The sequence below is a fragment of the Gobio gobio genome (genome assembly GCF_949357685.1).
Source record: "Gobio gobio genome assembly, chromosome: 15".
Lineage (NCBI taxonomy): Eukaryota > Metazoa > Chordata > Actinopteri > Cypriniformes > Gobionidae > Gobio > Gobio gobio.
Genome location: NC_137108.1, coordinates 16516358 through 16542456, shown reverse-complemented (window position 1 = coordinate 16542456; position 26099 = coordinate 16516358). Strand labels below are relative to the sequence as shown.

At 37.0% G+C, this 26099-nt stretch overlaps 1 protein-coding gene across 1 annotated transcript in view; it reads right to left on the bottom strand.

Moving 5' to 3' along the window:
- Positions 1–17694, bottom strand: part of LOC307138871 (uncharacterized protein) — a 31814-nt gene extending 14120 nt beyond the window's left edge. Inside the window, exons 1-3 of the mRNA XM_079837542.1 lie at positions 17542–17694; positions 16809–16909; positions 16460–16654 (exon numbers count right to left, since the gene is read on the bottom strand). Coding sequence (XP_079693668.1) covers positions 16460–16654; positions 16809–16907 — 294 coding nt within the window. The 5' untranslated portion in view covers positions 16908–16909; positions 17542–17694. The remainder of the gene's footprint in view (positions 1–16459; positions 16655–16808; positions 16910–17541) is intronic.
- Between the last annotated feature and the right edge of the window lie 8405 nt (positions 17695–26099).

Below are 26099 nucleotides of genomic sequence, written 5' to 3'. Positions count from 1 at the left end.
TGCCGTTGAACAGACCGTCTCCGCCTGGCATGCAATGGCTGTCCTTGCATCCAATCTCCTTCCAAAATCCTTGAATCTCAATACACTCCCATATACAATGATAAAGGGTACCAACCCTTACTAAAAATAAGTTTCTTCAAGTGAGCTATTATCATACTTCTTTAAACTAAAAATAAGAGAGTATTCTTTCAGTCTACTTTTTATGTCAGAAATATACTTAAAATTGCACTTAAGTATACTTGACTTATACTGACAGAAAGGTCTAAGTATATTTGGACTATACATAAGCTACTCAATCTTTTGATTCTGATATACTTAAAAGGATAATTAAGTATACTTGGCTTGTAGTTGTGTTTATCCTTTTGATTGAGGGGCCTATTAAATACTTTTTTCACATAGTTATACATACAGGGAGTGCAGAATTATGAAGTTGATTTTCTGATCATATTTTTTTTCCAGGCACATTTGACCAATTCCAAACCACAGTAATCCTAATAACTACTATTGATTTAGTATTTAATAATGTATAAGTGATATATAATTGTTCATGAAGGCTGGAAATGAAAATCACCTTATATTCAGGTGTGCAGAATTATTAGGCATGTTTTCTTTTACAGATAAATTGAGCCAAAAAAGAGATTTAACTCAGACTGAAAAGTCAAAAAGTATTAAATGCCCATGAGAAGGGTGCAATACTAATGCAATACTAGACATTGCAGTTAAGGCGTGACCATTGGACAGTGAAATGCTCGTTGGGTCAGCAGGATCTGACAAAAACATGTGGCGGAGAAATGACACCTGTTAACTGCAGAAGAATTAAGAATTAAGGTGAAGAATTAAGGGTGAAACCATCAGGAACCCTTTAGTCTCCAGCGCCACCAGAGCCGGCTCTGTAAATCTGGGGGCCCTAAGCAGGATAATTTTGGGGCCCTGCCTTGCAGTGAATAATGGAGTATTGCACTGCAAACCAGCAACTGTATACAATCTAACACTTACATATTTCATCTGTATATCTTTTAACATGATTGCCTACAATTATTTTACTGCTTAATAAAGTACACTCACTGAAACAGTAAAAGTAAAGATTATAGATTTGCAAATTTAAGGTCAATTTGTTGTAAACAAATAAATATGAATAATTTAGCATGAACAATATATAGCTAACTTACAACATTAGCCATAGTGGTATGCCGCTCGCTATGCTCTACTGAAGCAGTAGTAGAGTCACCTCCTCCAGCTGTTGAGATTACAATATAATTAATAATAAATACAGTATGCAGAGTAGATAAAACACATTAATTTTAAATTAATATTAAAGTACAATTAGACAACATAGTGAATTATGATTATAAAACGAAATTTTTTATTGGCAAGAGGAAAATTAGCTATGTTGAAGTTGCGCACAAAACTATTCAAAAGAAAGGCAGTGGGAAATATTTACTTGTGTCAGCCTCATGAAATGTTTCTCCACAACCACCAAAATATTTAAGAATGGCTCCTCCTGAGAAAGTGACATTTAGTTTTTTACAATTATGTTAAGGGTAAATTAAAAGAAATCCAATGTTAAATTATATTATTTAATTATTGGTTGATTAACTCTTACATACTGTTCATATTTTAAACCTTCACAGCATAGACTGCATTCACTGTAAAAAAAAAATCAGGTGCCCAATTGAAAATTTTCTAGTGAGCGATCACATCTAAAATTTTCAGTTGGCCAAATTTAATTTCTTGAATTTTAATTGAATAATTCAATTTGGCCAACTGAAAAATTTAGATGTGATCGCTCACTAGAAAATTTTCGATTGGGGACCTGATTTTTTTTACAGTGTTCTTTACTAAAATTTACCACAAATCCATTTTGCTTTTAGGTGTCTTGTATCGATCATCATTCAAAAATGTTTCAGAGAGGACACTGTGTTTTCTTTAGGTTTAAATGGTCTGGGCGATTTAGCTTAACAATAGCCTATATAAAATATTTCATAATAGTATATAGATTAATATTTATTAATAATCTTTAATTGCCTATTCAATTAAGACCATAAGAAAAAGCTTGTATTTAATCGCTTTATTTTAAACTTCATTTTGATTTTGACTGTCAAATGATTGCTCTTTCTCTTCCTATTACTTTCTTTCTCTCGAATGTTCTTAAACTATTTTTTTATTGTAATAAGCGTCTATTGAGACAAAGATTTTTCAGTTTTTTCTTTCCCAGAACTAGTGTAGGTCATGTAACATTAACTGTTAAAAAGAAAATACATTCAAAGGAGGTGGGTCTGTCTCTACGCGGTCTGTAGCCCAGAGCTGGGGCCGACGGCTGGACCATAGCGCAAGCAATGTTGATTCAGCATAATCGACTAACGTTATGCTGCGTTCACACCAAACGCAAATGTCTGGAGCGAGTGATTTGATTTCAATGTTAAGTCAATGGAAAGGCGCGTTGACGCGCGTCTAGAGGTCCCGCGGCGCGGAAGGTGCTTTTTGCGCGGTGCGAATGACGCGAATTGAGCGTCTTGCGTGATAAACTGCGGCGACGCTGGCGAGTGCAATCTGTAGTTAGGGGGCCCCCTAGTGGCGGCGGGGCCCTAAGCAGCCGCTTAGTTCGCTTATAGGGAGAGCCGGCTCTGAGCGCCACCATTTTCCAGAGCTGCAACCTACCTGGAGTCTCCAGAAGTGCAAGGTGTCAGGATCTCAGAGACTTCAGTTAGGTAAAGAATCCTAAAAAATGACCCCCACGATAAGAATCATAAGCTGAAGTGTTGTAAAATACATGAAGAAGGTTTTTTTATAGGCTTTATGGACAGATAGGTTGAGAGTGACTCTTGAAGGACCAGCACCACATCCTCTAGTACCACTGTTTGAAGAATTCATCTTCCAGAATCTGGCAGTACATTTTGGGAGTTCGTTTTAGTCCATCCTGAAGTCCGTTTTGCAGAGATGGACTAAAAATGAACTCCCAAAACGTTTTGGACATTGGTTTGAGTCTGATATATTGTTGGTTGGTCACTTGTTGAATTCGAATGGTCAGTTTTTGAGTATTGGTGAACTATGTCTTAAATTTAAGTGTCATATTTCTGTTAAAGAATATTGTATTGTCCTGAACTCTATTTCTGCCAAAATTCTATCTCTATTCAGGAATCAGGGTACTTGGTGTAACACTGTAGGGAGTAAAGTCTCTAAACATTTGTTTTTAGATAAAATTGATTTAATTAATGATAAATGCAGTAACCAATCGATTAGATCTCTTTTTGTTAATATCTCTTCTCCTCCATCTAAATTTGTTTGGGTTAATATGTTTCCTTCATTTGTGTGGGAACATCTTTGGAGTGGTTAAGGATATTCATACCCAAGCCGTCAAACTGACGTCACCAGAAAGGGAACGCCAAAAGTTACTTTTCATATTTTGATTAAAGATTACCACTGCAAACACTTTTTTTTTTTTGCTTCTGTGTATTAACTTGCACTGATTAATTGTTCACCCTAAGACCTGCAATGTGTGCTAACAACAGTGGTGGAGGAAGTACTGAATCTCAGTACTTAAGTAAAAGTACAAATACACAGAGATATATTTACTTTAGTAAAAGTAGAAGTACCACAATGAAAACCCTACTTAAGTAAAAAGTACCTGATTTTAAATGTACTTTAAGTATTAAAAGTAAAAGTACTTGCATAACAATTTATTCTTTTAATGTCTATTCTAATAATTTAAAAAAAGGGCATTTTTTGGGGGTTAATGTAATTGTGCTTACCATCTGTGGCCCAGTTTACATTCTGACTTACAATTCTGGTTATCAGGGTGATCTGCAGAGTTAAATATCATTATTCTGAAGCAATATTCTCGCTATAGTGTTCAGTGAACAGCTTTGACTTATTTAAATCTGCATATTTATTATATTTTTACCTTTATAAAGGGCATTTTTCCCCTAATCTTATTAAATATAGTCAATGCTTCAGCTTTCCTTTTATATTCTTAAATTGTATCAATACATTCAATTAGAATAAGACAAGACTGTTACCAATCAAATTAAATAATTTACACTGAAAAATTACAACTTAATTAAATTATGTTATGAGATTGTTTTAGATATTTTTTTGAATACAAATAAGAAATGTTGGAAAGAATGTTTTAACATTAAACTAAACTGCCAGTAGGTGGCGGCAGGTATTAATGAGTGAATCGTTGAGTCGATTCGTTCAAACGGCTGATTTGTTCAAGAATGAGGCAGTCGTTTATGAACAGGTCATTGAATCTTTGATTCAACCGATTCATTCAAAACACTGAATCATTCAGTAACGCTCTGTTGCTGCTTTGCGATGCTGAAATAGAACAAAAACAGTCAATATATTGCATCAAAATGTAAGTAACTTTTTGTTAATTAATTGTTTATGGAACTGTCAGTGTCATATGAAATCAGTGACACATTTTCAGTCGTGATGGCATTCAGGAAAACAGCACTCATGGTCGTTTGATGTTTTTAACTGCATTATATGTTTTAAATATAAAAACTCGACATTTTGAATCATTACTGCAGTGTGTGACTGAGTTTCTCTGTGTGAGCGGCGCTCATTTGTTTCCATTTCTCATGAGGCTGCGCGAGCCTCAACAGCACAACCTTACCATTAGTTCATTACAAGAGGACAAGCGTTAATGTCGAGCCCTGAAACTGATCAGAAAATGTAATGAAAATGTAACGAAACATTGTAGAAATGTTGAGTAGAAAGTATAATAATTGCTGCAAAATGTAACGAAGTAAAAGTAAAAAGTATGCACTATTGATTCTACTTAAGTAAAGTACAGATATGTGAAAAATGTATATTATACGTATAGATACATAGATACGTATTTGTACTTCGTTACATTCCACCACTGGCTAACAAAGATAAGATATTAGTGCTGATCTCAATGAAAGAGGTTCAAATGATTCATTAAAGGTCCCATGGCATGAAAATGTCATTTTATGAGTTTTTTTTTAACATTAATATGAGTTCCCCTAGCCTGTATATGGTCCCCAAGTGGCTAGAAATTCTGATAGGTGTAAACCGTGTTCTGGGTGTCCTGCTCTGCCTTTGAGAAAATTAAAGCTCAGACGAGCCAATCTGGAATCTTCCCTGTATGTCGACATACGGGGTGTTATGATCTTGAAGTTTTATTTTATCAACTAGTTGTGTATACGGTCTATCTCTGTGTGTAGATGTATGTTTGTGTTGCAGATTGGTGTTTCATCTATTAATCACCCGAAGACTGTGATTGGTCCAGCCAAGCACCTGATCCAGATATAAGGACCGCCCCAAACACTCATTCAGGGCTTCATGCCATTTTGTGCCGTCGGTCTTCATGACATTCTGTTTGTCGTCGTACGTCGTGTTTTTTTTTGCTTCGTTTGAATTAGAGAGTCTTATCAGAGAGATTGATAGTATTTCTGTGAAACTATGAAGTGTTTGTTTATTTGGTGAGCCTTGATTTTCCAGTTTTTTCCTGATGTTTGTTTGTTTGTTTGTTTGATTTTTGACCTGGTAATATATCTTGATTTATTTGCCACTCAATGTTATATCTATTTTCTTTAAACATTGTTTTGTCTACTTAAGGGATGTAGGGGGTTTGACGCCAATTTATTTATACCTCATTTTGAACCTTGTTTATGCTAAAGGGAGATAGGGAAGCTAACTGTATTTTGTTTTCTTTATTTTTGTTATAGGTAAATTAGTTTCTAAAAGAAGTTTGTTTTGTTTGTTATTTTGGCCTTGTCTGCCCCTGACGCTAAACCCTTATTTTTGTAAATAAAAACTTATTATTTAGAATTCTCTCTGGTGTGGACTCTCTTCCTTTTTCTGTTACGGCTGAACCCTAGCGGTCGTAACAGAATTTGGGGGCTCGTCCGAAAACGGATGTTTTTCCGAAACCAATTGGATTGGCGTCGTTGCGTGCGATAAAACCTAATGAAATTTGCTTTGTATATTGTTGTTTGGCTAGCGGTTTTCACTTTAAGGGGGAGGGAATTTGGAATGTCTTCGAAATTTGAGCTAGACAAATTTGCGGTTCAGCCTACGTCTGAACAGTTAGATATTTGCCGCAAAGATGATCTGTTTGCAGTCGCGGATTTGTATCAGATTACAGTTCCTCGTGGTGCAGTGAAACGGGAGATTAAGGAGGTGATTCATAGACACCTTGTGGAGCACGGAGTTTTGCCAGAGGAGAGTGAGTCGGCGGGTGTTGCATTTCGGTTGCCGGTTTCCGTGGGTGAGGGTGAGCAACCCAAGCCTGAGGAGCTAGCCAGCATAGATCCCATCGATCTACCTTCTCTGAGAGATCCCTTTCTGGCACTCAAACTGAAAGAACTAGATGTGGAGTTGAGCAAGCAACGATATCAGAGTCAGCTGTTGCATGCACGCACAGTTGAGCTTGAAACCAAGAGAGATATCAGGCTCAAAGAGCTGGAGCTTGAACTCAAAACTAAATCATCTGTTCACCCCTCAGTTGCTGATGCGCCTGGGGTAAGCGTGCCTGTGTCGTCACCCATCGCCGTTTCCACTCCGAGTCCTATCCCTGCACCACGACGCAACCCACAAGTAAGTCCACCTGAATTTGATATTAGTCGCCAAATTTCACTAGTTCCACTGTTTCGAGAAAGCGAGGTTGACACTTACTTCACTGTGTTTGAACGAATTGCCGCCACGTTAAAGTGGCCGCGTAACGTTTGGCCGCTGTTATTGCAATGTAAACTTGTTGGCAAAGCACAAGAAGTTTGTTCGGCATTAACGCTTGAACAAAGCCTTGATTATGATGTAATGAAGACTGCCGTTTTGCGTGCTTATGAATTAGTTCCCGAAGCGTACCGACAAAAGTTCCGTAGTCATATGAAAACCTCTAGTCAAACTTATGTAGAATTTGCGAGAGACAAAGCAAATTTGTTTGATAAGTGGTGCACGGCAAACAAAGTAGTTACGTTTGAGCAGCTTAAGGAGCTAATGTTGTTGGAGGAGTTTAAGAATTGTTTACCCGAGAAAATCGTGGTTTACTTAAATGAGCAGAAAGTGTCTTCTCTTTCTGATGCTGCCGTTTTTTCTGATGAGTTCGTGCTTACTCATAAAGTAATATTTTCAGCTGCAAAGCTTAATTTCCCTGATCGATTTCACAGTTCTAAGGATGTCACAGTGATGCCTAAGAACGTTTCAAGTGCAGACAGAAGTGAAAGTCGTGAATGTTTTTACTGCCATGAGGTGGGGCATCTTATTGCTGCTTGTCCTGTTCTGAAACGTAAATCTGGCAAGAAAGCGAACACTTCTAAAAGTGTCGCATTAGTTGAACGACCTATCTTTTCTTCCGAACCGATCTCTTCGAACACAGCCACTGAATCTACTTTTGAGCCGTTCATCTTTGATGGTGTTGTTTCACTTGACGAAGCTGAATTAGAAAGGAAACCTGTTCGCATGCTCCGTGACACAGGTGCTGCGCAATCCTTTATTTTAGAGAGTGTGCTGCGATTTTCAGAACAGTCAAATTGTGGTACCAATGTACTAGTTCAAGGCATTGATCTTTCAGTAGTAAAAGTTCCTTTGCATAATGTCTTTTTGCGCTCTAAGATTGTTTTGGGGAATGTTAGACTGGCTGTTCGGACTGAATTACCTGTTAAAGGTGTATCGCTCATTTTGGGAAATGATCTGGCAGGTGACAAAGTGTTCTGTTTACCTGAAGTGATGGATGTGCCTGTTTCACCTGACGAAGATGTGCTAGAGAGAGAGTTTCCTGATGTTTTTAGTACCTGTGTAGTGACGCGAGCTCAAGCTGAGAAATTTAAAGACTCTGTGGATCTGTCCAAAACTTTTTTGTGTGATGATAATTCTGCTGAGACAAAGGAAAATGTTGATTCAGTTGAATTAAAAATGTGTGCACTTCCTAATGTTGATTTGCCATTTGGGAAAGCTATGTTAATTGAGGCACAACGTGCCGATCAAACTCTGTTTCACTGTGTTGCAGCTGTTGTCGAGCCGACCGTTTTGCCAGAGCATCCCGTGGCTTACTACTTTGAAGACGGCGTTCTTATGCGCAAGTGGTCTCCACATGTCAAGGATGAATGGGGCACTGTTGTTCAAGTCGTCGTTCCAAAACCCTTTCGCGAACAAGTGCTGAGTGTGGCACATGACCATGAGCTTTCCGGTCACGTAGGTGTTCGGAAAACATATGATGGTTTGTTGAAGCATTTCTTTTGGCCTGCAATGAAATCTGACGTTGCTAAATTCTGTAAATCTTGTCACGCGTGTCAGTTATCTGGTAAGCCCAATCAGGTCATTCCCCCAGCGCCATTGAAACCGATACCTGTACTTGGTGAACCATTTGAGCGGATTTTGATTGATTGTGTTGGGCCGTTACCCAAAACTAAATCTGGAAATTCCTACTTGTTAACTTTAATGTGTACGTCGACCAGGTATCCTGAAGCGATACCACTACGTTCACTTAAGGCTCATGCAATTGTCAAAGCGATTGTTAAATTCTGTACTACTTTTGGAATTCCGAAATACATTCAGTCTGATCAAGGAACCAATTTCATGTCTAAAGTGTTCGCCAAAGTAATAAAAAAATTAAACATTAAGCATCAAGTATCTAGTGCGTATCATCCTCAGTCTCAAGGTGCTATCGAACGATTTCATCAAACTCTCAAGTCCATGCTCCGAACTTTTTGTGTTGAACAACAGAAGGAATGGGATGAGGAAATTCCATTGTTACTGTTTGCAATTCGAACCACAACTCAAGCTTCTCTCGGTTTTAGTCCGTCTGAATTGATCTTTGGGCACACTGTGCGTGGTCCATTAAGGATTTTGCAAGAGCAATTTCTTTCTTCTGACCATCCGTCTCCCACTCAGAATGTTTTAGATTACGTTAGTTCGTTTCGTGAGCGATTGCATAAAGTATGCCTGCTGGCAAAACGCTCTCTTGATTCTGCCCAAGAGCAAATGAAAGCTAGGTATGATCAAAAAGCTGTACAACGCTCGTTTCAAATTGGAGACAAAGTTCTTGTTTTACTTCCTGTGCCGGGTTCGGCACTTAAGGCAAAATTTTCTGGTCCCTACGAGATTAAAGAGAAACTGAGTGAAACTGATTATGTTGTTGACACCCCAAATCGCAAGAGAAAGTCCCGAGTCTGTCATATTAATATGATGAAAGCCTATGTGACACGCTCTAACTCTGAGACTAAAGTTCCTGTTGTAACTGTCGTCCCAGCTAATGTATCACTCTCAGAATATTCCCCAGAAATTGATGGTTTGAAGATGAGTAGTGCCGCCTTTTCGACTGCTCGGTTACCAAATTCTGAAACTCTGTTAAACTTTTCTGCAAAAGTGTTGCATTTGTCCGTGTCTGCCCAGGCTGACATCACACATTTGATTGAGAGGTATCCGACTTTGTTTAGTGACTCGCCTACTACAACTCACGTGTTAAAACATGACATTGATGTCGATTCACATGCACCCGTGAAACAAAGTGCTTATCGAGTTAACCCACTTAAGAGAGAACTGATGAGGCAAGAAACTCAGTATTTGCTTGAAAACGGCTTGGCAGTTCCTAGTTCTAGTCCATGGTGTTCACCTTGTCTTCTGGTTCCCAAACCAGATGGTACTTCAAGGTTCTGTACAGATTATAGAAAAGTGAATATATTAACTAAGGCTGATTCTTTCCCACTTCCACGCATGGAAGATTGTGTAGATCGTGTGGGAAATGCTAAATTTGTGACTAAACTCGATCTGCTAAAAGGTTATTGGCAGGTGCCGCTCACGGAAAGAGCGTCCGAAATTTCGGCTTTTGCTACCCCTGATGCATTTCTACAATACCGGGTAATGCCTTTCGGCCTTCGAAATGCTGGAGCAACTTTTCAGCGTTTAATGTCTGTCGTGTTAGCCAATGTGTCAAGGTGTGAAGCTTATTTAGATGATGTTGTGTGTTATGCTAACACTTGGGAAGAACATCTTAAAACTTTAGAGGAAGTCTTCAAACGTCTTAGAGATGCTAGTCTTACCTTGAATCTAGCGAAATGTGAATTCGGTTGTGCCACAGTCACCTATTTAGGTAAAGAAGTCGGTAGTGGTCAAGTTCGTCCCTTGAACTCAAAGGTTCAGGTCATCCTCGATTTTCCGATTCCAAAATCAAGAAGGGAACTCCGTCGATTTTTAGGAATGACGGGTTATTATCGTTGTTTTTGTAAGAATTTTTCTGATGTTGCTAGGTCTCTCACTGAATTACTGAGTAAAGCAGTATCTTTCAAGTGGACTTCTGAATGTCAATCAGCTTTTGACGCTCTGAAAACTTTGCTCTGTAGTACCCCTGTACTTGTTGCACCCCATTTTGAAAAACCATTCCAGATTGAAGTTGATGCTAGTGGCACTGGTGCCGGTGCTGTGTTATTACAGACCGGTGAAGATGATTTGAGTCATCCGATTAGTTTCTTTTCTAAGAAGTTCCTCAAACATCAAATGAACTACAGTACCATAGAGAAAGAAGCTCTCGCATTGATCCTCGCCTTACAACACTTCGAAGTGTATGTCGGTTCAAGTGTACACCCAGTTACCATTTTTACTGACCATAATCCTCTTACGTTTCTTCAACAGATGTGTAATTCCAATCATCGTTTAATGCGATGGTCCCTTATCTGTCAAAGTTACAATATGAAGATTTCGCATAAGAGAGGTATTGAAAATGTGATAGCTGATTCACTATCCCGTGTCCACCAGTAAAACGGTGTGTTTTATTTTATGGGTGGGGGTGTTATGATCTTGAAGTTTTATTTTATCAACTAGTTGTGTATACGGTCTATCTCTGTGTGTAGATGTATGTTTGTGTTGCAGATTGGTGTTTCATCTATTAATCACCCGAAGACTGTGATTGGTCCAGCCAAGCACCTGATCCAGATATAAGGACCGCCCCAAACACTCATTCAGGGCTTCATGCCATTTTGTGCCGTCGGTCTTCATGACATTCTGTTTGTCGTCGTACGTCGTGTTTTTTTTTGCTTCGTTTGAATTAGAGAGTCTTATCAGAGAGATTGATAGTATTTCTGTGAAACTATGAAGTGTTTGTTTATTTGGTGAGCCTTGATTTTCCAGTTTTTTCCTGATGTTTGTTTGTTTGTTTGTTTGATTTTTGACCTGGTAATATATCTTGATTTATTTGCCACTCAATGTTATATCTATTTTCTTTAAACATTGTTTTGTCTACTTAAGGGATGTAGGGGGTTTGACGCCAATTTATTTATACCTCATTTTGAACCTTGTTTATGCTAAAGGGAGATAGGGAAGCTAACTGTATTTTGTTTTCTTTATTTTTGTTATAGGTAAATTAGTTTCTAAAAGAAGTTTGTTTTGTTTGTTATTTTGGCCTTGTCTGCCCCTGACGCTAAACCCTTATTTTTGTAAATAAAAACTTATTATTTAGAATTCTCTCTGGTGTGGACTCTCTTCCTTTTTCTGTTACGGCTGAACCCTAGCGGTCGTAACAGGGGAAACGTTACTTCCCCTTCCTCTGCTTTGCCCGCCCAGAGAATAAGAAGAAAATGGATTCCGTTTCGCAATGTCAGCACAGGCCTTTACGATATGGAATCGACAGCACCGCCACAAACAGTGAGTAACAGTGTTCATTAATGCCTTCAAGTTCACACAGACTTTCTTTATAAATCTTTTATGCATCCGTGAATCAAGCCAGTGACTAAACGATCAACTTCACATCGTTTCTCTTAGTAGCATGAAACAAATCTGTTATTTAATTTGTGATTAGATGCTAGTTTAGCGATCAAAGAACACCCTCTTTATAATGTTCGGATCTGTCAATCACACGTTGCGAGTGTATACACTTGCCCAAACTGCCGTTATAATGAATGATGTTGTTATACTGCATAACAAAGCTCTTACTGTATTCAAATCGATGTCAGGTTTGCTGTTAGTTGTGGTCAAAGCATTTTGTGAGAGAAAACGCGTTGCAATGACGAGATCACTGCATTCACGCGATCAACAGACTGTGTAACATTACTCAATGCTCATCACTGCAGCTTTTCATCAGACCTGCAAACTCCTCAGAGTAAAAAAGGTGACAGTGTCGTGGGGTGGTGGGGGGGGTGGGGGGGTAATATGCAAATGACAAATTTCTGAGCGTGACTTAAAGAGAATGACACATTTAATATTTAAAAAATAATTTTATTTACAACACGGAAACACCTGGAACTCAAGGAAGTGTTGTGACGCATGACAAAAAATAAAAGACTGACAGTAGAGGTGTAACACAAAACTGACGGTTCGGTACGTACCTCAGTTTTGAAATCACGGTTCGGTACGAGTTCGGTATAGCAGTTTTACAAAATTGCTTTTTAGATTTAACAGTGGTTTACTAAAGAAGAAAAAAAGTGTCTGTCCTTGAATTAATTAAATTATATCTAAAAGTGTATTGAAGATATTGCTGTAAACTATATAGGGAGCCCTTACTTGCACATTAATATTAAAGGTTAACAAAATAGAGCCCAAACTATTAGCCTAAATTCAGTTGCTATTTATTTTTAGGTATAATAATCAACACTCAAATAACACATTGTATGCAAACATGTAAACTTCACATTAGGCAGTTTTTGCATTAACTTCTAAATCTAATTATAAAATAGTTTTTTTCTCCAATTCGTTGTTGAAATATAATAATTTATACACAGTGTCTGTCATTTTCATAACAGGTTTATTTAACATGCATGAAATAATAAAGACATCACTAACAGGTTAAGTAAAATATAATGAATATATAGGCTAATATAGAGCTTATATTTAGTGAAAGAGTTGATTTCTCTAGTGAATAAAATTCTGTGGACATTGAATGACTGCCTGAGGTAAATGTGATGCTAACGTTACATGACATGGTTTAGTTTACAAGCAGTTATATTGACGTCATTGAAACACTGATTTAGCGATTACACCACATATATACATGACAGTAAGTTGTAATGTATACTCAGCATACCTTCATTCATGTTTAATCTTTAGTAAGAGATGATCGATCGCCTTCACAGATGATTGCGTGCGCGTCGCGCGGCCGCTTGAACTGTGATCATGAAGTTACCAGTCACGCCATATATAGAGCGTCAAAATGGCATTTATCGTTTGAATGTCGTGATAAAATGGACTGACTACTTAATATGTTCGTGTGGGAACTTGGATTGAAGTGTGTTCCGCGCTTCAAACAAGCCGACTGTGAACTGTTAAAGATTGCACCCGGAAACCGTTCGGTAACGTTACATGCGTGTACTGAACCTACCCCCCTCTCCATCTGGTCTACGAGTCCTTCTCTCTTTCTCTGGCACTGGCAGTGCGTGCAGATCTCGCTAAGCCACGCCCCCTCCGCCACAAGATCTAATACTCATTTAAAATGCAAAGATGTCAGCCAATCACAACAGTGGGTGTTTTCACTGAAGTCTCACAGCAGACATGCCTCTTCAAACAGAGCATTCAAGCCAGAGGGCTAATATCAGAATAGAAAAATGCCTTTTATTTCTAAATTATGACATTTTATGATGTAAAAATCATACTAACAATATAAGTACACCTCAGGAAACATTATAAAATAATAATAAAAAATCCACGCCATGGGACCTTTAAACATTTCAAGTGTGGTAAAAGTTTCCCCGCAATTTTTTTATAGATTTCCATTGGGAGGCCATCAGGCCTGGAAGCTTTTATACTCATCCCCTAGTGCCTCTGAGAGCTCTTCTATGCCAATCTTCCAATGGTCTTCTCCCCATTCGCTAAGGTTAATGAACTGATTACTTTTTTTTTTATTCTCCAAGCAAGCAACAAAAGCATTTGTCAGTTGTGTATTGCTCCATGTTCACAACAATATCAGCCCTTTTAATATAAAAGGCTTCAATTGCTTACTAAGTAAATTGGTTGCCTATAGAAAATTAGCCTATGCTTGATCCCATTTGTTTCAGTCGACATAATACTTGTTATAGCTCTACCAAATTATATTTATCATATAGATTCCAGAATGTATATTATAATATATATTCCAGCTAAAGATATTTCTCTCCAATCATTTTTACTGATTAATTACTAGGGGTGTAACGATTCATCTACTACATCGATGTATCGATTTATATTCCTATGATCTAACTACATCGATCTGTGCTCGGCAAGTTGGCCTTCCGGACGACATATATCGATCTAACATCGTTTTAAAAGGTAATCAATCGATTGTATCGATAATAGGAAATAACGCATTGCATTTAAGCACGTCAGACTTTATATGGATGTTTTTTCTTAGCACTTTTAATGATAAAGGCGTTAAACGTTACTCGATTCAGTCTGCCTATCTGTGACATCATCGCCTCGCACCAGCAGCAGCGCTAAGAAAACAAAACATAGCATGGCGGATGGCAGAGGAGAAGCCAACGATCGAGAAATTATCAAGCTACCAGGAGAAAGAGCTACCTGTACTTTCAACCCTTGCTAAATGTTACCTGTGCATTCCTGGCACCAGTGTGCCAGCAGAGCGAGTTTTTAGTACTGCTGGCGACATAGATGAACGTACAGAGAAGTGTTCTGCGGTCAGATCATGTTGATCAGTTGATATTTTGGGGAAAAAAAATCTGTAAATCTGTAGAGTCATTGAAGAGTAGTTGGTTACATTTTATCTTTTGTTAAATATTGTTTGTTTATTAAACTGAGAGTAGAAGCAGGTTCAGCCAGTTTATTCAACCTGAAGAAATGTTGGTTGCACTTTATTTTTGATATTAATATTGTATTTATATTATTTTAATGTTGAAACACAACAGCAAAAGTAGCAGGTAAACCTACTATTAATTAAACCCGAAGAGAAGTTAGTTGCACTTTATTTTTGATATTAATATTGTAATATTTTTATGTTGGAAAACAAAAGCAGAAGTAGCAGGTTAACCTACTGTTGAAATGTTGGTTGCACTTACTGTGCTTTAATGGAAAATGTATTGAATATTGAATATGAGAGCAGAAAAGGTCAACTTCCTATTAATTCAACCTAAACTGTTGGTTGCACTTTATTCAAATAAAATTTGAATGCATTTGCCATTAATTGTTGTTTACTTGTTTGTTTATATCCATAATTAATTTATACCTGATTCCCTTACAAGAAACAAAAGGAATCTAGGAAACTTCACCTGCACTGACCAGTATCCAGATATTTATTTCAGTCACACAATTTTTGGCTAAAAAGTAATTGAATCGATTTCAAGTCACTGAATCGTTTCGGATCGTATCGTTCTAAATTGACCAATATCGTCCTTGAATCGTATCGACAACCTCAAATCGTGATACGAATCGAATCGTTGTTAAAACGAATCGTTACACCACTATTAATTACTGATCATTTACCATAGTGTATTACCATGTAGAAATAGCTGGGATGAGAAGGAATAAAAGTGAATCCTCAACTCATTATCTTGTGATGCTTAATATACCAGACAAAAAAAGTTTGGATTAATCAAAACATTTTTTTTTTAAGGATTTGTTTTTTAAATTATTTTCTTTTCTTCCAAGAAAGGAAGTACTCACCAAGGCTGTATTCATTTGATCAATAATACAATAACAACAATAAATAATATTGTACAATTTTATTACAATTTAAAAGAACTGTTTTCTTAATATATTTTAGAATGTATTTTTCCCTGTGATGGCAAAGCTGAATTTTCAGCGTTAGAATGCAATCCAATGAAAGCACTGATGCAAGTAGAAAGTTCTGCATGTGATCTATATCGACAAGTTGCAAATTAAAGAACACTGATGCATTTCCATAACGAAATTCCAGATTATTTCCATAATGACTAACGCAATCTACCAAGGCATTAGCATAGAGTCGAAGCAAATAAAAAATAACTTGATATGTTCGGAAAACGTCTTTCATTCTAATTAAAAATAAACATTGCATGATTAATTTAAATAAACTCCTCACATAAATATTGCATCTGAAAGGGAAACTTCTAAATGCATATGCAATTAAGGTCAGCCGGAAAAAAAAGGAAAAAAAACCCTGTCCACGCCTTTTCATTGCTAATTTTTCACTGCGCGTCTTAAGTAAATCCTGACAGTAGTTTTTTTTTTGCATTGATACAAGCTGTTAATCTGGCCCTAATTTGTTGCTCAATTGTTATTAATTATTGGTGCTCAATTAGTTATTGTTTATTAATGGTTCTTATCATCAATGTTGATGATCTTTGATAAATAGAACAGCATTTATTCGAATTAGAAATCTTTTGTAACATTATAAATGCCTTTACTGACGTTTAATCAATTTAATGTGTTGCTGAATAAAAGTGTTAAAATGTAAAAGTCTTTAATGTAATGCAAATAATGTAAATTACTTTTGGTCCAACAAGTTATACGCTACATGTATTTTCTTTGCTTTAAGGAATTATATGGTCAACAGAGGAACTGAAGCATGAATGTGTGTTGTTAAATGTGCTTTGCATACCTGAAACACATTTGATGTTTTTCCAATTGCTAAAGCGATGTAACCAGTAGAGTTGCCACTGAGCTCAATCGTGAGGCTGATGTTGGATAAGGCAACTGAGGTGAAGTAACACTGAGAGCTACCTGAAGGATCACATCCTTTTGGGTAGTCCACACACTGTTTGGTTTTTCCACACTCATCGCGGGTGATTCTGGACTATGAATAAGAAAAATCAGAAATTAAAAGCCAGGGATGCCTTTGTCAACATCAATACCCTAAACTGCTTTCATCCATCATTGTTTAAAAGGAAAATAATAGTTCTCTGAACCGAGTAAGCTAATTGTAAAAAAAGAGTAAATGGTATTCTTACAGTCAGATTTGTTGGTGTTGATAGGTTGTCATCAGCCTTAATGCAAGACACTGCACAGCAAATCACGCAAACCACCAAAAACATCAGCTTACTCTCCATGACTGAAGGAAAAATTATACATGAATTTAATTAAATAAGAATGATAAATCTGATATCATGCATGCATGGGCCTCTTTACTAAATTGAATTAATTGGGATTACAATTAAGATAAAACATTTTTTATTTAAACTAAATGTTGTCAATAATAAACAAATATATTACAAGGAAGTATTTTTCACTCAACAATTTAAAAAATTGTTTTAGGGTAGAGAGATCAGATTAAAAATCTAACATAAAATAAAGTTTTAGGGTTCTGGAATAGGTCAATTAAAGACACATTAGAAGCACAAGATCCTCTCTTAAATTCTAATTCTGAAATTCTTGTACATTTTTTTCAGTTCAATATCTCAAATGTTTATGCAGATAATTCAATTTATAAAAACAAATATTTCTTATATATATTATACTGTAATTAATTTGATGTTTATTAGTATATTCAATTGCAAAATATAAAAATACTATTCACTGCAAGTACACTGAACTTAATTTAGTGTGTTTATCCAATTGATTTGTCCAAAGTATTTGTATTGACAAAGTTAAAAAAGTTATATATAAGTTCAAATTCAAATAAAATCATATTTAATATGATTAATCATATTTGTGAATTAAAATCATAAACTTATTTTAAAATACCTATCTGTAGATGTGTCTTTACTAGTAGATATGTTGATCTTCACACCCTTGGAAATGAGCAGGAATTAATCTTTTAAATGTAGAACACAAACCCCTGCAGAACCAGACTGAGAATGATCACACCCCATTCACTGTATATGGAAATACAACTGTGGTCAAAAGAAATTTCCCTTTTCAGGATACTGTTTTTTTAAGGATCTATGGAAGTGTTACATATCTGTGTTTCTGTCGTGTTGTTTACTTTGGTCACATGTTCCTTTGTCAATAGGCTTGTTTGAGATGCGCCTCACCTCGCCTGCAGTTCAGCCGAGACTAGGCGGCTGCAGTGAGGGGAGGAGTGAAAAAAGTGCAGGCAAGCCGGACAGTTCTCTCTTCTCGTAGTGGATCAGACACCTGCGAGATCAAAGGCGGATATCGCGGGATTCACACTCGTGCGCTTTGTTGCTGATAAACTGGATGTAATTTAAGTTCTGTTACTTTTATATGAAAATAAATATTATGAACAAGACACCCAAAGTTTTTGTTATTTATTTCCATTCGAAAGACGTGTTTATCAATCATTTTGACTTTAATTAGGCCTACATACATGTGTATGTGTATATATTTTATAAATATAACAACAATCACATAACCCACAGAGAGATCGCCTTTGTTAGAGAGTTTGGGAATATTCACACATAAAAACATGATGTATCAGAGTTTTAAAATCAAACATTTTTAAAAAGAACCATACAGCACGGTTGTTTTAACCAATAAGCATTAAGCTGTGTCGTCAGCAAGTCGTTTCCCATCATGCTTTTGCTCCGCGCAGTCGGTGGAGAGCAACTGCGCTCAACTGCAGAATCCGACACACCCGCCTTTCGCTCGCGAGAGTTTTTTGACATACGTCGGCATGGCATCAGAGCAAGGCGGACCGCCCTCGGACACATTTCTAACCGGCATGCATCTCGCGCTGATCACCGGTGATCGGTTCTGCGCAGATTTTGCTCATCTCAAACAAGCCTTATGTTTCCCACCACTTTCTCTGTTTCCTTGGTTACCCTCGTTAGTCTAGTTCTGTTCAGCTGTGTTTAGATACCCTCATCTGTATCACCTGTGCCCCTCGTTAGTCAGTCATCAGTGTGGTGAACATCAGTTAGGATGGCATTCCAGAGACCAGTTTATGGCAAGGCCCCTCTCTAACTACCAGTGTGGTGGAAGATGTGCCACACTGTGATTGGACCCTTGGTGAATGAACATAAACAAATGTTCAGCAACATCAGATAAGATGCCAAGACAACTGCCAGACACCTCTTACTGGGCAGGAAGGGGGACCTTCTGCACCCACCACCACCAAGGAGAGGACTCGTATTGGTCTAAAAGTTGACTTTAACCACCAAACTCATTCCTAAGGTTTAGGCAAGAGCTGCCATAAAAAATCCTTCAGGACCTCCTGGATGCAGCAGCAAAAGAGAGGCCATAGAGATCTATCTAAATCCATTCATACACATGTTTGGAGTCCTTAAATGTATATAAACTGCAACTCATCCACTTCATCTTCACACCAAGCACTGTTTATGTTAATGGTCATAGACTGTAAACACAACAGTCCAAGGGACAGATCCATTAACAGACAAATGTGTGGACGATGACTTAACCGTTTCTTATCATATTTGGTCTCTATCTGTTCCATTTGATGCCTTTTATATTTTAAAAGAGGTTTGGTAAAGAAATAATGCATGGGTAAAACATTAAAGACATTGTCTTGACATGCCACTTTATGCTATGCAAATGAGTTCCACACTAGGGTGGGAAACATTGGGGCTACTTCGGACATCAGTAGCCAATCACACTCCAGAATTGGAAAGGCGCCGGATTTCAATCTCCGCCTCAACGGAAAGGGATAAATATGTCCCCCGGGTAGACACACCCTTGTTCTGCGTTTCTAACCCGACGGGGAAGGAGACAATAACAGACACATCACGTCCTGAGTTTCAAACCTGACGAGGAAAGCGACACATTATACAAAAGTATGACAGATAATAAAAAAAAGTATTTAAGCCATGGTATTTTTGACACAGAATAAACTCATTATTATTATTATTATAATTTTTAAACTTTGGCCATGTTTAGCATGAAAACTTTGGCATGGGAACTTTGGTTAACTTTGGCCATGTTTAGCATGGGAATCCAACTCTTTAACAGTGAGCATCTGTGGGATGTGCTGAATAAACAAGTCTGATCCATGGAGACCCCACCTCCCAACTTACAGGACGTAAAAGATCTGCTGCTTACATCTTGGTGGCAGATACCACAGCACACCTTCAGGGGTCTAGTGGAGTCCATGCCTCGACGGGTCAGGGCTGTTTTGGCAGCAAAAGAGGGACCAACACAATTTTATGCCTGATCGGGTGTATATTTCCATATATTTATGATCCATATATTATATGGTGTAAATATACTGAAAAATATATGAAATCATATATTGCATTAATATATTGTGTTATATATTACACTATATTGAATAATATAAGGAATTTCTGCTTTTCATATATTGAAAAATATAACTCATCCATGGTTCCCGGTATGCATTTCCACAGCAATGTTTAATCTCTTGTTATAGTTTTACAGCGTTCATAATACAATATTTAGAATGCACTTAATGATCCAACATATTTTTGATCAGTGACAAATTTTGGGATATGATCTGTGACTCAGTATAATTAATGATGATTATGGCATCATCAATAAATACCCAACAAATTATCCACAAAATTTCTCTTGGCTTTTTTGCCATAACAACTGCATTATATAAACACACAGATACAGCAGCCAGAGAAAAATTAAAGCTAAAAAGTCAAGAGTCAAGAGCCCACCTAAAGCAAACACTGATCTATTTGTATTTATTGGTATTTTAAATAAATCATCAACATCTAAACCTCTATTAATTCTCAAAAAGAACTTCTTTAGGCGTCTGACAGAAATAAAGTCAAACTGGTTTGTAATAAGTGAAGCTGGTAATGCTCTGTTGGGATTTGAAGGGCTTCTGTTGCCTTGAGTTTTGTGGGTTACCATTGTACTGAAGAGTAGAACCTGAGCTTTTGTTCAGGAGAAGACCAAGAAACACTGATGATATGCTGCATATTGCTTTATTTAAAATGCAAAAATATATTGCAGTCATAGTAACTTCTTTGTTTGGATGATGTTTTTTTTTGGTAATTTATTCAGTTACATTTCTGTTTAATGAATACAAATTAAGGCACACCGTCTATCATTGTCTTGACAGTCTTTAATGTAAATATATTGTAAATAAATACATTTTTCAATATATGAAAAGTGGCCATTTCTTATGTATTATTTAATATATTGTATATAACACATTATATTAACACAATATATTATTTAATATATTTTTCAGTATATTTAATCCATATAATATATTGATCATAAATATATGGAAATATATTTTTGTTCCATAAGGGTCCGCATTGTGCTTTGTGTTAATTTATGTCCACACATGAAATTAGCACTGACAAGGGTTGCTATTACTGATGATGACAAAAAGTGGAGGCTAGTTTGGAAAATAAAAATTATGTTAATGTTTTTCAGAACTCTTTCAGAACTGTTTTTCCCATGATATTTTATTATATTGAGTTTTAAAGGCCAATTTCAGTTTTGATTACCACTTTGGAACCAGTTCCAGGAACTTATCTGTTTACTTCAAACACAATTTGTATTCCACAAAACTCTTTAACTTCCTGATTCTATCCTCTGATATATAAAGGGTTTGCATAACATTTTCTTCTTCCTGTACAGTTTACATGAACAAAATCAGTTCCTTGTTGAACTACACTAGAACGTATTGTCTTTCAACTGAAAAAACAAGGAAGCTAATTTGGTAGAACGAGGTGCAGATAGGAAAGACCAGGGAAAAAAAACTAAAGTAACAAGAGTTTGATTATATTGATGAACCGAAACAGAACGAACAAGGAACACCACACCTCAATACTACGCCACCCCCACCTATCATTTGTATTCAAGGTTTTTTATCAGTTGGATATAATCTGATAACACTGTCAAAGGGGGGGGGGGGGGGGGCTTCAAAATGAAGTGAGTTTTTGCTTAGTTAGTTAACTTTATTGTCCCCAAGGGGAAATTCTGCTTGGACACAGTGCAGAGTTGCTTCATAAAGGTAGACCAGATAACTTAAAACAATCTATATTCTCTGCAACAACAATTAATGATTTATTCAACTATAATTTATGATTTATTACACCAATTTATTAAAACACAAAAATTAGCTAATGAGATTAAAACCATGTTTTTACTCCAAACTTACTTTACATCACAAGTCAAATGTTTTAAATAACCTTGTGATCTCATTTGGCTTTCGATCACAAAATCAGACAGAAAATATATTTTACAATATTCTGCATAATTATAAAAGCTTGAGTAGCATTGCATTATTAATATAATCTATTATGAAAACACCCAACATGGTATAAATAACACAGATAAGACATATATTGTCGCGATTGTGTGTTTATTATCTTCAAACGTGGTATCTGCATGTTAGAGCGATTTCTGGAAGCTGTTGTTTATGTCAATGTCACATGGTATCTTCTTCATGCGTGCTATATATGGACTACATGTGCACGGAGCGCCCTTCGGCTGCCAGTATGAAGTATGAAGAGTTTTTTATGAATGAGAGCAGCTGACCGTACCGACGGTTTTCATATTCATAACTCCTGACACATATTAACAAATTACGGTCAATATATGACTTTGAGAATAAAACAGAGGTCAAAAATGGAAGCTTGAGTCTTAGATCTTTTAAATGATGTATAGTTTGTCAAGGTAATTACTTACATCTGACAGTAATTTTGAGCTAATTTAAACAAAGAAAGCTTCAGTGCGCCCTCGTGCACAATGTGTTTGTTTGAGCTGATGTGTGTGTGTGGGCATGGTCGCATTAGTGTTTAATGAGCCGCTCAGGAACGACTAACATCGCTCTGCTTTCAAATGGATTACATAAACACAGAATATTTGTTTTTGATTTGGTTTACAGTGTTTAAAACCTGACATTTCAGCGTTTCTTTAGACATTTGTCTCATGTTTTTGAGACAAGTATTCAATAAGCTAGAGGTCATTTTCTGAAGACTATCTGAGTGAACGTCTTTGACAGAGAGGCTGCAGATCATGCATCATGTTTGATTTCTTTATTTTGCAAAAAGCACAACAATTTGTTTTTATTGTGACTGTACTAAAAAAAAATAGAAACTTAACAGATTATAATGACGTATAACACTTGCCTGAATGATAAAAAACAACAGAGTTATTTGAGTCTCTTTGGCACTGATAAGAAAAAAAGCAAGCCAATCCCGCCAGCGCGACGGCCGACTCAAGAGGGTTAATTTGTGTACAACAACAAATGTGGTTGATTACTGGAGGGTATCTAACCCAAATAGCATTCAAAATACATGGTTTAAACCCTCAGGAAATGGACAATGCTCAAGATTAGACTAAATCCTTTTAAATCAAGGGAGTAGAGATGGATGAGTCCAAGATCAAGGCAGTCACTGAGTGGCCAGCTCCCACAACCATCAGGGAACTACAAAGATTTCTTCGGTTTGCAAACTTTTATAGAAGATTTATAAGGAACTACAGCACTGTTGCGGCCCCTCTTACTACATTACTCAGAGAAAGACCTAAGAAGTTGACTTGGCCAGAGAACGCACAGGATGCTTTTAACAGACTCAAGTCCTGCTTTACCACTGCTCCCATCTTAAAACTTCCAGATTCAGGCCTCCCCTTCATGGTAGAAGTGGATGCTTCTGACAGTGGCATCAGAGCTGTACTTTCCCAGCGTCATGGTTCTCCAGGTAAACTCCACCCATGTGCCTTTTTCTCTAGAAAGCTCACCCCTGCAGAAATTAATTACGATATGGGAAACAAGGAATTGCTGTCCATCAAGTCTGTTCTAGAGGTGTGGAGACACTGGTTGGAGGGATCCAGATACCCATTTCAAGTCATCACTGACCACAAAAATATATACTTGAAATACTTGGAATATATCAAGAATGCCAAGAGAATGAATCCACGACAGGCCAGGTGGGCCTGATTCCTGAACTTTTACCAGATTCAATTTCACGGTTACTTATCGTCCAGGCAGCAAGAATAGCAAAGCAGATGCCCTATCTCGAAGACATGACCCAGTGCATTCAACAACTCACCCCGAGTCCATTCTGCCACAGTCTGTCATCCTTGCACCCATTCGTTGGGACCTTATGGAAGAGATCCATCGTGGACAACAAGATGAACCATCACCATCAGAATGTCCCTCCAATAGGCAGTATGTACCCCAAAATCTAGTGATGCACCGATCATGATTTTACATGGCCGATTCCGATACCGATTTTTTTCAAGAAACTGGCCGATTCCGATACCGATTTCCGATTTTTTTTTTTTTTTTTTTAACACAATAAAACAATGAAAGTATACATGAACAAGATGTTTATTTGGTATTTAACAGGCTAAATTGGCTTTTGGCTAATGAAAACAAGTCCGCAATCTGAAATTAACAAGAAATTTAATTGGAAATTAAAAGGCTGAAAGGTGAAATTAAAGGCAACAACTGCATATTCTGCAATCCAAACAAAGATGTTACTTAAATCAGCATTTGTTTTTAAATTCAGTGTAAAGAAAAAAAGTCTTTACCAGTGAAATTAAATAAAACCAAAGTATATAATTGTTCCAAAATGTTAAATCAAATAATGTTTAGTGCAACGAAAAAAAACTAAGATGCTACAGCAGGTGCTTTTTAAATCAAATTAAGTCAATGTAATTAAGGTAAAATAAAAGGTAACACTTTAGAATAATGGTCATTAGTTAACATTAGTTAATGTATTAACTAACATGAACTAACCATGAGCAGTACATTTGTTACTGTATTTGTTCATCTTTGTTAACGTTAGTTAATATAAATACAGCTGTTCATGGTTTGTTCATGTTAGTTCACAGTGCATTAACTAATGTTAACAAGATTTTAATAATGCATTAGTAAATGTTGAAATTAACATTAACAAAATTAATAAACGCTTTATAAGTGCAGTTCATTATTAGTTAATGTTAACTAATTTAGTTAACCAATATTAACTAATGACCATTATTCTAAAGTGTTACCAAATAAAAATTATCATCCTATAGCAGGGTTTTTCCTGGGTCAAAAATGGTCTTCGGTGGTGGCTGACAGACATTGTCATCCACACACACAGTAAAAAGTACTCTACCTACGTGATCTGTGAGCGCAACACTGACAATACATGTAAAATAAATGCAAAGAAACTTTTGTAATTTTTGCTTATCTTATTTTGACATCTGATATTATGTATGATCTCTACCTTGATGTTTGTTTCTTTTGATCCTCATTTTTTACACTATTTAATGATAATTGTTTTGGTATAATCATATCAATATTAAAAAGTAGCATAAATTAATAAATAGCCTAATTTTCTACCATATACAATTTAGTAAAATTATCAGCTAGCTAACAACTTTGTTCTGGTCTCACCTAACTCCAGTCTACACTAAATTATATTTCACTACACATTGTCAACATAAATAAGCTGAATGACTGTGGATGATTAAACTAATTCTTACTAATCACTCTTGCTGAATTGGGTAAAGCACACTTGTGTTCTCATTTCAGAGGAGTTCTGAGTAAATTAATAAACTGGTTCGTTAGTTCAAGTGTTGGACGGATCAGTTGTTCTAACCAGTCGTTAAAAGTCGATTCGGTTCAAATGAGTCATTGGTTCGCGAATTGGACATTAGCAGACGCGTTGTGTGAGCAGATGAAACTGAGCTGAACAAACGCTCACTATCTGCGCTTGTGCAGGGCGCGGAGAGGTAGGCTCGCGCAGGAAAGCGGCTCTTCCTCAGTTCTCCAGTTTCCGTTTGTAACACACAAGTGACATGTTCGCGAATTATTGCAATATAGGCATATGTGCACGCGGGCGCACTTCCGGATAAATCGGCAGAAAAATACAAAGAAAACCGGCCGGTTGCCGATCGCACGCTAGAAGCAAAAACCGGCCGGTTCCGGTTTTTGGCCGGTCAACCGGTGCATCCCTACCAAAATCTTAGACAGAGGGTCTTGCAGTGGATGCACACTTCTCTAGATTCTGGTCACCCAGGAATTCAAAGAACTACAACGCTGGTACGTAACTCTTTCTGGTGGCCCACTCTTCTCCAAGATGTGACTGAATATGTAAATGCCTGCCATGTCTGTGCACAAGTTAGAACTCCGCGTCAACTCCCTGCAAGGCTGTTGGAACCTCTGCCCATCCCTCAACGACCATGATCAAACTTGGCAATAGACTTCATCACTGATTTGCCCAATTCCAATGGTTTCACTGCCATCCGTGTCATAGTTGATCATTTTTCTAAGTCATGTCGTTTGATCCCCAGGAAAGGTCTAACCACAGCAATGGAGACGGCAGAGGCCCTGTTCAACCAGGTTTTCAGGGTGTATGGACTCCCTGATGACATTGTCACTGACCGGGGACCACAGTTCACCT